This window comes from Vipera berus (genome assembly GCF_964194415.1).
Source record: "Vipera berus genome assembly, chromosome: 2".
NCBI lineage: Eukaryota > Metazoa > Chordata > Lepidosauria > Squamata > Viperidae > Vipera > Vipera berus.
Window position 1 is genome coordinate 13,462,795 of NC_138203.1, and position 18,005 is coordinate 13,480,799.

Genomic DNA, 18,005 nt, shown 5'->3' on the forward strand with positions numbered 1-18,005 from the left:
CATGAGTGCTAGTCGTTTCCGACTCATCTCCGTTTCAAAGCCAAAGAGCCAGTGCTTGTCCGAGGACATCTCCGTGGTCATGTGGCCGGCATGACTAGACGCCAAAGGCGCACGGAACGCTGTTACCTTCCCACCGGAGTGGTCCCTATTTTTCTACTTGCATTTTTACGTGCTTTCGAACTGCTAGGTTGGCAGGAGCTGGGACGAGTAACAGGCGCTCACTCTGTTACGCGGCACTCGGGATTCGACCCGCCAACTGCCGACCTTCCGATCGACAAGCTCAGCGTCCTAACCCACTGAGCCACCGCGTCCCTACAATAAACCCATATGAATACCTATATCATCAAATTGATGAGGGAATGTAACATTTATTAACCCAGCAAAGAAAATAAGACTCATAGTAGCATTGGCTACTATGAGGTCATGCAGGGTTGTTGCTGGCCAACCTTGGCATCTTCCCAGCTTCCAATCTGGAACTTCTTAAATACTTCCCCATATTAGTTTCTTTCATTCCTTGAAATTTTTGTTGTTTCCTTAAAATACCTTGCCGGTTTAGTGCACAGTTCTGAGTATTTCTGACATAATTAATTTTATAATTGGCTGCATTTTGTCTCCTCCTTGCTTGAACCTTCAGGGTGCCTATTTTGTTGTTTAATCCCACTGCTTGCTTTGTTGGGAATTCTCTCTGAATGTGATTTTACTTGCAAAGGAAAATATTGTGTAGACTGATGTAAGATTCACGTAGCATAAACATTCAGAGAACTACCCAATTAGTTTGGTAAAACCAGTAAAGCTTTTGGGGTCCCTCTAAATTAAAGTTTTTTCCATTCCTTTTATGTTTCCAGTGCAAGATTGTTCCAAATATAGTTTTGTTCTCCAACTGAAAATATTCTAGATAGACTGTAACTGCCATCATTCCTTGATGACATGATCAAAGGAAGTAATGGTGGTTGAAGTACAATCCCTTTAGAGAGCACCATTTTGAAAAGGCTGTGTTGTATTATTGAAGACAAAAAAGAGGCTGTTCTATTTGCTATCATGAACATTTTTTATAAAAAAAAATCACATGAGATAGGCCTCCAAAAATTGTGGATGCTCCAAAACTGGAGGTTTTTAAGAAGAGATTGGACAACCATTTGTCTGAAATGGAATAGGGTTTCCTGAGCAGGGGGTTAGACTGGAAGACCCCCAAGATTTCCTCCAACTCTGATATTCTGCAGGCATACCGTAAGCCAGTGAGATACACTGATTTTTCCCCCCAATTAACCATAGCTGGAAGACAGGAAATTGTGTGGGCTGTTTTTAAGTAACTTCTCTGCAACAGCCAAGTCACATTTCGCTTTTGCAAATGTGTGTGTGGGGAGATTTTGCCTAAAGATGGGAGACAGTAGGATCAGGCAATTCAGATAAAAAAATGGTAAGGTCCCATCGCACTGTGTTGAGTAGCTGCCTGTTTTATCTTTTAAGTCTGAGGAGGTTTTATTTATTTGTATCTTTATTACTTTTACAAATAACTCAAGGCAGTGAACATATCCAGCACACCTTCCTCTTCCTATTTTTCCCCCAACAACAACCCTGTCAGGTGGGTTGGGCTGAGAAAGAGTGACTGGCCCAAAGTCACCCAGCTGGCTTTCATGGCTAAGGCAGGACTAGAACTTCCAGTCTCTTACTTTCTAGCCCGATGCCTCAATCACTAGGCTGAACTGAAGCATAATCACATAACTTACATAAGTAAACATAGCTGGAAGATAAAAAAATCAGGTGTAGAGTATACACTGCTGGCTGGAGGACTCTCCACTGCTTTGTCCTCCCCCAGGCATCTTCTCTACACTCTTTCTAGAGTCTCAACATATTTTCTGTATTGTGGCAGTCAAAATGTCTCCTGGAAATGAAAAGCCAACACAGTCCTAGGCTGCGTTAACAGAAGGATAGAATCAAGATTATGTGAAGTGTTAATACCACTTTATAATGCCTTGGTAGGACCGCACTTGGAATACTGCATCCAGTTTTGGTTGCCGCAATATAAGAAATATGTTGAGACTGTAGAAAGACTGCAGAGAAGAGCAGCAAAATGATTAGGGGACTGGAGGGTAAAACATATGAAGAACAGTTGCAAGATTTGGGTATGTCTAGTTCAGGGGTAGGCAACCTTGGTTCTTTTATGACTCATGGACTTCAACTCCCAGAATTCCTGAGCCAGCATGGCTCAGCTTAGAAACCTCTCCCTTTCCCCTTAGCATGGCTGGCTTGGGAATTCTGGGAGTTGAAGTCCATGAGTCATAAAAGAGCCAAGGTTGCCTACCCCAGTCTAGTTTAATGAAAAGAAGGACTAGGGGAGACATGATAGCAGTTTTCCAATATCTAAGGGGTTGCCATAAAAAAGAGGGAGGGTCAACTTATTCTCCAAAGCACCTGAAGGCAGGATAAGAAGCAACGGATGGAAACTAATCAAAGAGAGAAGCAACCTAGAACTAAGGAGAAATTTCCTGATAGTTAGAACAATTAATCAGTGGAACAACCTGCCTCCAGAAGTCGTGAGTGCTCCACCATTGGAATTTTTTTTTAAAATAGACTGGTTCCTTCCAAGGTTCCTTCCAACTCTGTTATTCTGAAGCTTCTTAAAAACCTTATGATATTCATCTCAGGCTGGAGCGCCAGTTTCCAATGCCGAACTCTGCCCCAATCAGCTTGGATGAAGTGATTTCTTGATTATTATTGAGTTGATGTGGCCTCCTCTTTGAAGTTTTCCTTGGCTTCAGTTTTCAAGCTTTAATGTTCACCTGCTGTTGATCCCTGTCTAGAGGGGAAGCCTTAATTAGCATCTTGGTTTCTCATCAGCAATGCCCAAATGGAGCCATCTGCCTTTTTGCAGGGCTCTTAGCTCTTTAAGGCACAATTGTATTAATTAATGAGTTCCATATGACTGACATAGCTCCCCTTTCCTTATCCACATCAACCCTGAGATTCACAGGTGCAAGTATATTGTTCATACCAGATAGTTACACTCAAGCCTTATTTTGCCATCCATTTTCTGTGCCAGATCTGAATGGATTTTGCATGACTAATTGGTTTGGGGACGGACAAAGAGGGAGGATTCCTGTCACTTGTTCCCCAGAAGTTTAATTAACTGCAAAGAAAACAAAAACGAAAGGAAAGTAACATCAAGGTTGGAATTGAGTTTATTCTATTTGTGCTGTTGATGTATGCTAGCTGGCCCTGGTACAACCAGCTGGGACTGCTCCAGACAAAGCTGCTTTCTCTTTCTTTTTTCTTTTTTCTTTTTTAAAAAAAGTCTGTCCTGAAACAAATGCTGCAGGTCTTTAGCAATTGTTGATGTTATATAGTTCTTTAACTTGTACTTAAATGACCTCGGTTGACTTTTTTTTAAAAGTCAGGCAGTGTTGTAATTTATTAGAACTTTTCCAAAGACCACCAAAAAATCCATTTCTACTGGGATGGGGTATCTAGAAAACCATCTAGGATAAGATGATGACAGATCATTTATTTGTTTCTGATGCAGTCTATGTGACCACCAGCAGATGGGAATCTGCCCAATGAACGATGCACAAAAATTAACCCAGTATGTTCGTACAACGTACTACACCAACTCACTAACATTCATATTAAATTAAGTGTAGAATGACTATACTTGGCTGCAAAACTCCAGACAACCATTTCATAGCAACAAAGCCCACTGCCTTGGCCATCTTGAAATCTATAGCCCAAATATGATGACATCTGTCAGAACCATGACAACATGTTGAATGGAGTTGTATCACATCTAAGTCATTTAATGCAAGTACATGTCACTCCTGCATTTAAGAGATGACAGAATTGGATTAAAAAACATCCCCTACATTTTCAAATTCCTAATTGTCTTTCCATAGATTGGATTCTTGTATCAATACTCCATTATAGAGGCAAATTGCCTATCTGATCGTGGGTTTTTTTCAAATTCTTCTGCAATATCATAATTCCATATTCCCTGTTTACATGAGATAGAAAGCTCTAGGGTTTATGATACTGGGTTCTGTTCCTTTAGATGACGGACCCTGGAATATAATGATGTGTTCATAGTGCTTGTTATATTAAATATATAAATAGAGAATATATAAGAAGCAACTGGACTCAGATACATATATAGACTAACTTGCATCAGATTATAAAGCCACCCCATAAGTCGTATTTCAGTTCCAGCTAGTGCTGTTAATTCAATCTCACTGTTTCTCCAAATCTCTCTTCATCCAAATGTAGGGAATCTCTTGCATCCCGTATGTTGCTAATCTATAGTTCCAACACACACACACACACACACACACACACACACACACACACACACACTATAATAATACCAGAAACAGAGACAGAATGTTTCAATGTACTGTATTTATTTGTTTGCTTCATTTTTTTACAATATTCCATTAAGCCCAATCCAAAGGTTCTGAGCAGCCTACAACTACTTATTCAGCAACTATTTAAGTTTACAACAGCATCGAACAAGGGGTACTTATGACCAGATCTCAAAATTGTGGCCATCACAGCATCCCTGCGATCATATGATTTCAATCTGGGTGCTCAGCCACTGGTTCACAATTATGATGTTGCAGCACCTGGTGGTCACAATTGGCATCCTTCACTGCCCTCTTTCTACAAGTAAAGTCAATGGGGAAGCTGGCAAGAGGTTGTAAAGGGTGAATATGCAACATTGAGCTTAGCATTGGCAACCATAAAATCCCAGAACTGCCATCAACAAGTGGGACAGTCAAGTGACATCATGTTTTACAAGCGTGTCATTAGCGATAGAAATTCCAGGCTCAGTTACCATTATTAACCAAAGACTGCCTGTGCCTTGCAATTAGAACATTTAAAGTATAGCCAGAAGTAGCTACTACCCCCAAACTCACCACAAGGCATTGGATGCTTGTTTTACGAAAGTGGCTTTGAATCCTTTCCTGAACTGAGGGTGCAAGGCATACTCTGGAGGCAGCATATTCCACAATGGGCAACCACTGAGAAGGCTACCTTTTGGTTCATCTTCTTCTCTCCTTTAACTAAACCTGGGTCTGGAGCGAAGGCTCCCTAGATGTCCTCATAGGATGGGCAGAATCAAACCAGGTATAAAGTGGTGCTATGCCATGTGCTTTTCTATAGAGTATAACTAGCACTTTAAAATGGATCCATAAACTTACCGGCAACAAGTGAATGCAAAATAGCTCTCTGCTAATACCTCAGTGTTAGTTTGGTGGGTACATCAGAAGAAGAGGAATATCTGTCATGAAGGCATCCCTTGGGTTAATGTGAGCAAGATTGGGCTGAGTAGATCCTCAGGCAGATCATCAAAGAGTATTCCAATATATTGATTGTTGCAAATTGAATTCTGCACCCTTGATCTTAGGAGAGCAGGAGCAATTACAAGCATCAAAAGATTTTCAAAATGTCTAGATAGCTCTTTTTATCTTTATTAGATTGTACCACTTAAAAAAGCAAGCATGCACACCTACACATAACATAACCTGAATCAATGTACCTTAGGTTCTTTCTTTGAAGAAGCTGAAGTTGAGCCAAAGCAGTTACTACAGAAGTCTTTTTTCCCCCTACAAAGAGTGCAAAGCATAGTATCTTCTGAAGAATTCTCTGAGTCTTTTTCTCTCCTTGGTTCCCCTAGCTTTTTCCTTTCTGTTTTTTAAACCTTGGCTTTCAAAGGGATCCAGGAGTGCAGAAAATCTCTTGTTTGTGACAAGCTACTTAAAGATGGCCCTTTAATATCTGTGTCTTCCCTTTGCTTTTAATACAGCTGAGTTTTTGTTGAAGCAACCCCCCCTGTGTTTTAGCATTTAATTAAAAACCAAGCAAAGTAGAAACCTAATTTTTATCGGTAGGAAATCAGTGTAATTTTTCAGCTTTGCTTAGGGCATTTCAAAAGAAAAAAAAGGGGGGGGATTTCAGCCAACTTCGAAATTAGCATCATGAACCTGTGGTACCTTGATGAGCTGATGTATTTAACTAATTATTTAACTAATTAAGGAGAGAAGCAACTTAGAACTAAGGAGAAATTTTCTGACAGTAAGAACAATTAAGCAGTGGAATGGCTTGCCTTCGGACGTTATGGGTGCTCCCTCACTGGAGGCTTTTAAGGAGAGACTGGACAGCCACTTGTCTGGGATGGTATAGGGCAGGGGTAGGCAACCTTGGCTCTTTTATGACTCGTGGACTTCAACTCCCAGAATTCCTGAGCCGGCTGGGAGTTGAAGTCCACGAGTCATAAAAGAGCCAAGGTTGCCTACCCCTGGTATAGGGTCTCCTTGAGCAAAAGGAGACTTCCAAGGTCCCTTCCAATTCTATTATTCTATGCTCCATATTCTATGAATTTATTCTGTTATTTATTTTGGCACAGTACAAGCATTCCCAAAAGTTTCAGATTTAGATAGTGGTGTTCCATTGAATTTTTCCCCCCAGAATGGAATGTCTGACTCTCCTGGGGTTTTTTCATGTCTGCCAAAATGCACTGTTTTGTTCTCTATCAACTGTTGGTGTTTTGCATTTGGGAAGGGGATGGATCCAAGGCAAATTGTCAGCTACCACCCCACTTTCATAAGGGCTGCAGTGTTTACCAGCAACAGCAACTCAATTATACCAGGTAGATCACAATCATATAACTAGTTAACTGGAAGAGTGTAGTCTTCAATACTTCCATGCTGGCTGCAATGAAAACAAAGATGGATCCCTTTAAACCGTTTCTGTGGATTTGAGAAGAGGAACCAATAGAGATGTGGAGTCATCTCTTCACTAGAAATTTCAGCGGAGCTGGAATCCTCTTTTACTGTCTGTCTGCAAGTTAAAGAAGTAACTAATTCTCCCAGTCTTTAACAGGGGCTGTCTTTTATTATTTTATTCAACTCTTCCTTTCTCCCCTTGATAGTTGATAGTTCTCCACAGAGAACACCTCCTGCATTTTTTTTTCTACTAGTTCAAATTTTCTTTGAAGGAAGAGAATTTACTTTTGGAACTTCAGTGAACTTTTCATGCGTGGAATGGACCACTCCTGGGTTTATTTAATTATGAGATGGCTAACTAAAGCACAGGGACGCGGTGGCTCAGTGGGTTAGGACGCTGAGCTTGTCGATCAGAAGGTCGGCAGTTTGGCGGGTCGAATCCCGAGTGCCGCGTAACAGAGTGAGCGCCTGTTACTCGTCCCAGCTTCTGCCAACCTAGCAGTTCGAAAGCACGTAAAAATGCAAGTAGAAAAATAGGGACCACTCCGGTGGGAAGGTAACAGCATTCCGTGCGCCTTTGGCATCCAGTCATGCCGGCCACATGACCACGGAGACGTCCTCGGACAAGCGCTGGCTCTTCGGCTTTGAAACGGAGATGAGCACCGGCCCCTAGAGTCGGAAACGACTAGCACACATGTACTTTACCTTTACCTTAACTAAAGCACCTCCTTGGCTTTCTGTGCTTCAGTTAAATCCTAAGAAAAGACATCAAGAGGGAAATCCTTGTGTGGAGTTTTGGACACAGAGAGTGTGTGTGGGGGGGGGGGGGAAGCAGAATATCTGCATTCTTTTCAATCCAGTTTCAGTTCCTGGTATAGTACGTAAAGCACACTAATTGCTTTTATGGATGTCGTGGAGCGTGATTGGGTTTTCTTCTTCTCAAGGGGGCAATTCCACTCCCTGATGCAAGGAGGGAGCAATTATGTTTTAGGATATGAAGCTCAAAAAGACGGTATGTGCTGGTGAATGATCAGATGTTATCAATATGCAGATGACCCTCAGCTACTTACTTCAGTCCTGGAACATACAAATATGGTGGAGGTCCTTTCCTGATACCTGGAGACTAATCAGGTCAGCCCCCACTAGATGGACCAGATCTGGAAATCAACTCCCCAAGAAAGTTAAAACTGCTTTTGCAAATACTGGCTATTATAACAGAATCTTGGAAATCTGATTGTACTATACTTCTTATTCCTTCTTATAGATAAGTGAATTAAGGAGCTGTTAGTGTGTGTGTGTTTATCTCTCTGTTCTAGACTTTAGATATGCTTTGGTCCCTTTTGCCTAGGCAACAGCCTCTCATATCTGCATCAATGTCACCTTCCTGTACTCTCTACAGTCACAATGTAATATGGTATATATACATATGTGCGTACACATGATTTATTGGAGTGGAGGAAAAGTCTATTTTTGTCCATTTTTGGTTTCCATTTTCAAACAAGTTGAGGGTAATAGGCATTGTGTGAATGGGTGGCTTTGGTTTTGTTTTTCATTTGTTCTCCCTTGCTGAAGGAGAAGGAGATCACCTTAAATTGATGGTCCTCATCCTTCCAGATACATGGTAAGTAAATCCAACAGTGGGAAGATATACTTCATTACAGCTCATGGATTACTGAAGATTTTAATGTATTTCCACGAGCCCCTTGGAGAAAATAACTATCTGAAAAGCAAGATAAATATTCAGGAAGAACATGCCTCAGTAAATCTGCTCATGCGGCTTTTGCCTGTTTTTGGGTCTGCTTCTCATGAGTAATATTGAAATGGTTTGCCCCTTCCTATTACAGCACCCAATCTTCCCAAGGCTCAGGTTAAGACAGCATCCCTTGGACTAGCTGGAAAAGCACGATCGCCTCTGCTTCCTGTCTCAGTACCAACAGCTCCAGAAGCCACAGAAGAAGGTCACAAACAAACAGAAGATCCTGCTAATGTAAGACTAAACCTAGGCATGCAGTGTCAATAAGATGGCTTGAGGATTTTATTGCATCTCCCTTTAGTCCATTTGAGGTGGATTCTCGCAAGAGAAAAAATACAGTTCTCAAAGCCAGATACTGTATTATTGCAAACCCCACCACCCCGCTCATTCATTTTGCTGCTTCTTTCTTCTTCTCCTGTCTTTTCTTCATTTCAAGTGGGGCTCTTAGCTGGTTTAAAATATGAACTGATAAGATAAACTGAAGGATGTTTTGTGTCTCATTTTTCATTCAAGATCTTAAGGGGATATTCACAACACTCCCTTCTCTTGTTTTTCCTTACAACAACAAATCTGCAGGAAAGGTTGGGCTGAGTGAGTGACTGACCCAACATCACCACAAAAATGAGATTTCATAGCTGAGGGTGGCACTTAAACTGGGATTCTCCTCACTCCTAGCGCAACATCTAAACCATTATAACACTTCTAGTCTAACATCTAAACCATTACAATGCATTGAATCTTGGAATAATTTCACTGGTTTTGCCTCAATGCTTTCAAAGCTTCCTAAATCTCCCTGGACTCTTTTAGAGTTGTTAGGATTGTAGTCCAATGGAAGTGGCATCCAGAGGAATTGGATTTCAGCTCCAACTTTCAGCAGTGTCCACGTTGGCTAGGAGCTCCAATTGTTGAAACTTGCACATTTGAATATAGTGTAAAAATAATAAAGATAGGATAGGATAGGATAGGATAGGATAGGATAGGATAGGATAGGATAGGATAGGATAGGATAGGATAGGATAGGATAGGATAGGATAGGATAGGATAGAATAGAATAAGAAATCCCAGTTTATCTCTTTTTAGAATATTTCTGATAATATTTGTAATTACTGAGCACTCTGTACTCTGCCCTCAGCTTAATTCCTGAGGTTTCACATTTAGCAAATGTGTGATGCATCTTTTGATTTATTTATTTTATTTATTTTATTTTATTTTATTTTAATCCTATTTATATCCCACCCTTCTCCGAAGACTCAGGGCGGCTTACAATCTAAGCACAAATCAAATGTACTTAGCAATAGCCTTCATTCTATGTATATGCCTGCTTATTAGGGCTTCCCCCCCCAAGCGGCATTATTACAAAGTCAGCTTATTGCCCCCAACAATCTGGGTCCTCATTTTACCTACCTCAGAAGGATGGAAGGCTGAGTCAACCTTGAACCTGGTAGGATGCGAACCTGCACTAATTGCAGGCAGGTGATGTTACTTAAGGAGGCATTAGCCCACTGCTCCACCAAGGCTCTTCGATTTACCACCTCCTTCAAGCAAAACTCATAAAATGGAGCAGGCATGAGGATGCTCAATATATGATGACATCAGGTCACTGTTTCATTCTGCTTCACAGCATATTATTGTAGAGGAAGGAGTAGAATGAGGATCAGGAAGAGATTACATCATCCGATATCTAAGTAATAATCTGCAGGAGTAAATCTACAGCATGTTTGTTATTACTAAAAGTCAATATTGACTTAACTGCAGAAAAGTACTCCAGCTCCAGAGTTCTCAGAAATTCTGTTGTATGGAACTTACAGATCTAAAAGATTGTGTAGATTGGGGAGCATTGATTTAAGCAGTTTTCACATTCTATATTTACATTCTATATTCTAGAAAGCTAGCCCCAGAATGGATTTCCTTGTGCAGATAGGAACTATACTTGAAACATAGGCTCTGCTTATACAATCGTTGGTCTGTCAATTTCAAAGGACTCTGGCAATCATTGTGAAATAAGGTCTTAGCAGCAAAGTTCCTTCCCTTCTGAAAAATGCTGTTGTTTTGAATTCATAAAAAATGTACATGATAGATTGGGACTTTGAAGCTTGATCACTAAAGGAAAGCAGAAGGAACTAATTATTATAATTAAAATAGAAGAACACTTAAGTTTGTCTTTCTAATGCAGAATGAAGCAAAATATTTTAACATGGATGTATTGAAGGATATTTGTGAATAATGGACACAGAAATTAATTTTAAGAGTGTCCTCCATTACAGATAGACTGTGTTACAAATATGTTATGGAAGAGGGGCATGTTTTAACTGACAAAATTGATTTGAAAATGGAATAACAAATGACAGGCCTCAAGAATGATATGAGAAAAGATGCTACTTTGATAAACAAATGAAACTGGCTGATGTCTTAAAAGGGGGATATATATTTTTGTGTGTGTGTGTGTTTGTGTGTGTGTAAAGAGTGACCTGAATAACTTTCCTATATTGAATTTACAAAGAAAAGTAGTCAAGATTTTGGAGGATTTTGTGAGAAAGGACAAAAAAAAGCCTTGGTGGAGCAGTGGGCTGATGCCTCCTTAAGTAACACCAGCTGCCTGCAATTAGTGCAGGTTCGCATCCCACCAGGCTCAAGGTTGACTCAGCCTTCCATCCTTCCGAGGTAGGTAAAATGAGGACCCAGATTGTTGGGGGCAATAAGCTGACTCTGTAATAATGCCGCTTGGGGGGTGTATGAAAGCCCTAATAAGCAGGCATATACATAGAATGAAGGCTACTGCTAAGCTTGTAAGCCGCCCTGAGTCTTCGGAGAAGGGCGGGATATAAATGGAATTAAAAAATAAAAATAAAAATAAAATAAAATAAATGAACTCAATAAGGCTTTAAGGATTTGCCCATAGAAAAGAGATGAAATGTGGTGAGAAGAAAGCATTAATTGTAAGCTAAGAGAAAGTGATAATTTAATAATATAGCTTGTAGTTGTTGTGAAGAGCAAAGTCATCTCTTTATATATTTGTTTTGTTTTTACTATTTTTCATTTTTTTCTTTTCTGCTCTTTCTATTTTTTCTTTTTATTCCTTTATTTTTTAAATTTGTATTAGTTTTTAATCTTTTTAAATTTAAATTTAAATTTAATTATATGAAAACATTTCCCTGCTCAAAGTCACATAAACAAAGGCTTGGTGGTGGTGGTGGTTTTTTGTTGTTGTTGTTGTTGTTGTTGTTGTTGTTGTTGTTGTTATTATTATTATTATTATTATTATTATTATTATTATTATTATTATTATTATTATTATTGCTTTCATCCTCTTGTAATTGGCCTGCTATATGCAGAAATTGTCTATAATTATATTTAAACTTCCAATTAAAAGCTGCTTTTAAAACTTGGAGAAGAAGACAGAAGTCTATCCAGATTAGGTTGATGGGTTCTAGCATTTGCTCTGACCCTTTATCTCAGGAGTGTCAAACTCGCAACATTGCATGACGTGTCACGACATATTGTGACTTTTTTTCCATTGCCAGCAATGGGGTGGGTGCGGTTTCGCCATGACCCATCCGGCCCATGGGCCGGCAGTTTGACACCACTGCTTTATCTGATGAAGATGCACTCTAGCATAAGAAAAAAAAACAATATTTTCCTGCTTTTTTTAAGTTAAAGGCTTGATTGGGAATCAACAGGGCAGAAACCATATAAGATTTTCCTATATACCAATAAGAAGCACAAATTAGAAATGGAAAAGAGTTAGATCCCAAACCCTTCCACATTTTCCTTGGCTCCTGCCAGATTGCCTGTTTTTTATATTAATATCAATATCAAATTTGTTGACTGCCCATCTTGCCACAAGGTAATTCTGGGTGGTTTTACAATATTAACAAGATAAAATATTACAAAACCTATACACAAGAAAAAGGTAATATCTAAGTCTTTACAGTTTTGATAAATATGTGTAGAATATGTCTGCAGGTCACCATATTAATTGGAAGTATGATAGGCTGCCGAGGAAAAAATGATAAAGTATGGGCAATAGAAATCATTATGGAGGCTAGAAATGGTAATCAAGTAAATGGTAAATAGGACCTTCCTTCCTTCCTTCCTTCCTTCCTTCCTTCCTTCCTTCCTTCCTTCCTTCCTTCTTTCTTTCTTTCTCTTCTTTCTTTCTCCTTTCTTTCTTTCTTTCTTTCTTTCTTTCTTTCTTTCTTTCTTTCTTTCTTTCTTTCTTTCTTTCTTTCTTTCTTTCTTTCTTTCTTTCTTTCTTTCTCTTGAGGTGGAGGAATCCATTTCTCACCAAAGGATGCTCACCATTGGTGAGCTATGTTTGAGTTGACCTAATGAAACTTTGCCTATTACACTGACCATATCAATGTACAATAGAAACCAAAACTCCAAAAAGGTGCTTTAATTCAACAAAGCTTTGAACCAAGAACCCCTGGGAAGCAAATTGTTATATCAAAGCGACAGTGCAGATCAAAGCATGAGAATGGAGTGGCTGTGCTGCTCTGATCCTGATAAGAAAGGGGACTTTTAAGCATGAACATCCATGAGAAAAAAATATCCTTTGCTCCATAACAAAATGGCAAGCTAAATGGAAATGAGTCACATCAATGTATTAGTTAGAAGCCCAAGATGAAATGACTCGGTTAAAGCCTGGTTTGATTGGGATCTTTTTGTCCACCCAAATTGATGTATCAATCAAACTGCAGTGAATTAAACACCCCCTACAGCTCAGCATGCAGAGCATCGCTTTTACAATGTTCTGATGGCTGGAATTGGTTTCAACAGGTAAAAACCATGGCTGGCTGGGGAATTCTGGGAGGTGAAGTCCACACATCTTAAAGTTGCCAAGGTTGAGAAATACTGGGCAAAACAATTATTGCACAGCCCAATGCTGCGCAGTCTGATTTATGTCTTGATTCCACTCATTTCATTCAACATTCCCTTAAATACAGATGAAGAGGAATTCACCCTTCTTGTGTTAATTTCAGAGTATTACAACTTGTGATTCCAGGACAACAGATTTCACTTCCCAACACCTTGAGTGTTACTGTCAGAGACACCCCCCAAAAAATAATTTAGGTCATAATTTTGTGATAGAAAGGAAAAAGATGAACGACTGGAGAATGATCAGTTTAGTATATGATTTTATGTATGATATGATAAATGAAATCGAAAATAAGGGTCTTATTTTGGCCCCACCCAATACTCTTTGGGATACAATCCCTGAGACATTGTTTATAGACCAAAGATAACCCATAAATAATAAATGTTCTCATAATAGCAGTCTTCCCAAAGAAATATGGAGCGATTGGACCTTTGCTGGTCCTGTCATATTATTGGCTTGAGTAATTGAGTTTCATTTGTCACTCATCCTAATGTTGTGGGGTAGAATGGACCATACTGGCTTATCTTAGTACAATAAACTAGCTGCTTGCTTTCTCCACAGGTATATGAACAGGATGACCTTAGTGAACAAATGGCAAGTTTGGAAGGGCTAATGAAGCAACTTAATGCCATCACAGGCTCAGCTTTCTAAAAGGAGTTGCCCAGGAACATTGCAGCATACCAGCCTTTCACAAAGACCACAACCCAAAGTCACATCTCCATGAAGGCCACCAGTACATCACGGACCCCGCTCGCAGGAGGATCTCATCGCCCCCCAGACATCATTGTGTGTGCTTATCAGTCCAGCAGAAGTCAAAAATAGAGATGGAAGAACAATCCTCTGAAGCAAGAACCCACTGCACAAAAGCTGAGAGCCTCCAAGTGGCCAGTTCTGCCCCACTGGCCTTGTAGCATGCAAGGAAGAGTCATGCTAATGGTCTGCTCCACACATTACCTTCTTCTGGTTGCTGTTAATTACCAACAGTGGTCTCCCTCCCTATGGGAGATGCCACCATCTTCATCTTAAATCAAATTCTGAGGAATTTTAGTCTACTTCCTCAAGTGAAACCCTGAGCAACTTTAGGGAAGCATAATATGTTTCAAAGAGACTAGCAAAATTTGGTAATTTGTACATGGAGTTCAAGAGGTTATCTTCTGCTAACAATGAATCTCATTACACGCTAAGCCTGCAACTCTAGTGGATGTGTTATACATTTGTGCTTGTCCATCTCTGTGACTTACTAGCTGTTCCCTCTACCAGTTCTTCCCTCTCGCTAAATTTAGGTTTCCTAAAGAGTCGAAAGAACTTGTAGCAGTCAAAAAAAAAAAAGTAGAGTTAAAGTCTGAATATTTGTTCAGGATACCAATTAATACCAGTGAAGGGGACATATTTTTTTCATGTCAATTTCTAGCACTAATAAGAGGTTGCAGGAGCAGCCAGACTGGAGTGTCATGGTTTAGAAATACAGCTAACTGTCCCAAAAACCCACTACTGTTCCCCATAATAAAGTTAAACTATAAGAAAAGGAATATAGGAAAAAGAACAGTTGTAGAGAGACTAGATAGGGCTATCGAAGAACTAGCACTGCAGAATTATAGTAGAAAGGGTTTAGAAGAGCTGGAGAAGATGCTCTTAGAGTTGTGCAAAACATTTTGACTGCGAAATAGGTAAATGTGCCATTACAGATTCAAAAGAGGATGTTCTGACCATTCTAGGAATGTTTCCATTTCACACCCCCATTTCACTTTCAAAACATTTGCCTAGCACTCAGAACAGATGTTTTGAGCTTGAAGCTCTTCAGAAATGGTCGAGACCTCTCATTCAAAATCAGAACAACAGTCTCAAACTCAAAACAGTGCTTTAAAGTTCAAGCATTTTGAATTCAAAGCATTTTGCATGTCACCCTTCATTGATGACAATGACAAAAACAAATCTGGAGGTCCATTTTCAGCATATTTAGAGGGCACCAGGTTGGGGAAGAAGGCTGAACTAGTAAATAACTTGGAAAATTGCTCCATCTCTTAAATATAAGAAACAGAAGTAATTACCTCTCTTGGAGAAGAAATGGCTTCCCAGCTTCTAGCATGTTAATCTGCTCATACCAGTTCAGTTAATAGGTTGATTACTCAACCTATTTGTGTAGGTTGTGTCAAAGCCATATGGATCCTTCCTTTTGCAAAATAGGAATCTGTGAGAAGTTCCCCAGTCATTCAATTTCCCAGCTGCAGCTCTACAGCCAGAGTAATACGTAAAACAGGCCTTAGAAGACCTTGTTCTACCACAAAGGTCGATAGGGATCTGGGTGCATATATATCATGCAAGTGCATTATAATATGGGTTGAAGGCCACATGGATTCATCTGTAATATATACCTCCTCTTGTTTGGATTTGGGTTTCATCTCCATACTTCAGAGCAACAGGACCATCACATAGCATGATAGGGTTAGAAATAATATTCCTAACAGCACAAAACATGAAGACAAAAGCCTTCTAACGCTTTAAAAAAATAAAAGGACATTATTACACTGTTTCAACCACTTACTTTGCAGAAATGGAAGATGGGAAGAAGTCATCCACTTAGCAGGCATTTGCAAAGCTCCCCAGTCTTATTCAGTGGGTAAGTGCAGAATAGAGTTAACTTGCAGCAGTAGCAAACATACAGTACATCCTGAAACTTGCAGCCAGTTTGCTTATAAGCAAAAACAACAACAACAACACAGGCCTATATTAAAGATCTGCTGGGGTCTCTACCGCCCATATCAGAAACAGCAGGTTAGAGAGATTTCCCTCTTGCTCTTTTTGTGCATTATTTTGATGCTCCAAGATTACTCAGTTCCATAAACCCACATTCAGCCATGAAGGAGGACAATTTACAGTAAATACCTAGCATTGCTACTGTCGCTCAAATCTTAGGTGCTGGTAACGAGTTGAGAAGAAAAAAAATCAACAGCCAGGTTGTATAGCTTGTTCAGCTAACGAATTCCTAGAATGGAGTGATAGAGCTAGCATTGTGTTGCAAGTTATGACATTTTGCCAGCCCTATTGGGATGTTACATCCAGCACAAATATTTACAAACCAGCTATAGAAAGTCCTTCTGTAAGAGCTGTCATATTGGCATAAAGGTAGACTGCACTCTTTACATCAGCATACTGGATTATGATCACAACTAACGATTTCTAAAGTGTTACCTTCCACTCCCATTTCAGTATTCTTTTGTTATTATTTTACTTTCTTTTTCAGTGTTTGTTCACTGACATCTGTAACCAGTGACACAAACAAAGTGGCATGCACATTCCCAATTGCTGAACTTTCTACATTTGTTCAGAGTTAATTCTTGTTTTCGCAGGCAAATCACACAAAAAAGGGGGGGAGCCAAATTTGCGTATTTATCAGTGATGAGGTTGCAAAAGCCCAATGAGAAAGTTTCGGCTGAGTTACCGTTCTCCGCACTGCTTTTGATTTCAAGGCTGAGTAGGTCATAATTTAAAAGAGCATGGAAAGGAGAGGGGATCTTTACATCCTAATAGCTCTTTTTATTAGGAAGGTAATTATATGTAAATTTCTGAATAAAATGTTTGGAATAAAATGGCACAGGATCACAAGTGAAAACCCAGCACACAAATAATAATCATACCTTGCCACGCTGCATTCTAAAAAGGCCTCAGAATTTGAAGAAAGCATTGGAAATATTAGCGTAAAAGATCCCCCCCCCCAATGGTTGTTTATTCACTTAGCCAGGAATTTTAATGCATCCTGATTTAGTATAAGGAGCTGTTGGTGTTCTGTCCAACTGGCAATGGCATCCAGCTGAACTGATGCTGCACAGCTCTGGGTCTTGTTTCAAAGAGAGGCAGAATGACAAGACTTCTTCCCCAATTAGCAGGATATCAGAAAAATGGGGAGAAAATCATCTCTCTGAATTTAAATTAATAAGGCCAGGTTCTGATTCTGCAGGGAAATAGGCCAACAGCTGGAGAATTTATAAGAATGACCACAAGGAACTTCAGCTATGAAACCCAACATACCTATAGCAGTCCTAAGGTTCAAATCTTACTTTTTCCCATTCCAGATATCCCAAAGTGCTGAGAGCAGTTCGTTCTGCAATGGAGAAGGTGGCTGATACCTGTGTTTTGTTATTTTAATCAGTCTCCCAATCCATCTCAGTCTTTGGTGTTTGCATCTGACTTTGTTCTTTGACCCACTCACTCCTACCTCCAGCATAGCCTTGGACATTTCTGTCTTTAGTTACTGGACATATTTAGAAGTATTTTGTTCTTTCGGTAAGATGACAATTTCTTCCTGCATTTTGAAAAGTTTCTAGCAAATGCTCTCATCTAAGGTCCTGTCTTAGGATAGTCAGAAGTAGCGAATGTGTGTTTTGAGGTTGCAACAAGTGCCTTCCCATCGAGTCATCTTCTGACTTTTGTGACTCGTGTCACCTGATGTCTGCAAGGTGCTCTTTTTCTATATAATTGATGTTTCCAGCCTATGGCCAAATTAACTACCACAAAAGGTTATTCACACAGGAGATATCAAACGACTTGCTGTCCATCTTCAACTTTCAGATATAAAGGCTTCTAATGGGCTTCCTCTGGAATTTGGAGGCGAGCAGAGAGCAATTCCAAAAACAAGCATTTGAGAAACAGCTTAGTATATGTC

The 18,005-nt window shown here is 39.7% G+C and overlaps 1 protein-coding gene across 1 annotated transcript in view; it reads left to right on the forward strand.

The window, feature by feature from the left end:
* DCC (DCC netrin 1 receptor) overlaps positions 1–14,033 on the forward strand; it is a gene marked incomplete at its 5' end in the record, with an annotated part of 1,185,616 nt that extends 1,171,583 nt beyond the window's left edge. The window contains 2 exons of the mRNA XM_081315662.1: positions 8,558–8,700; positions 13,907–14,033. Coding sequence (XP_081171788.1) covers positions 8,558–8,700; positions 13,907–13,996 — 233 coding nt within the window. The 3' untranslated portion in view covers positions 13,997–14,033. The remainder of the gene's footprint in view (positions 1–8,557; positions 8,701–13,906) is intronic.
* Positions 14,034–18,005: the final 3,972 nt, after the last annotated feature.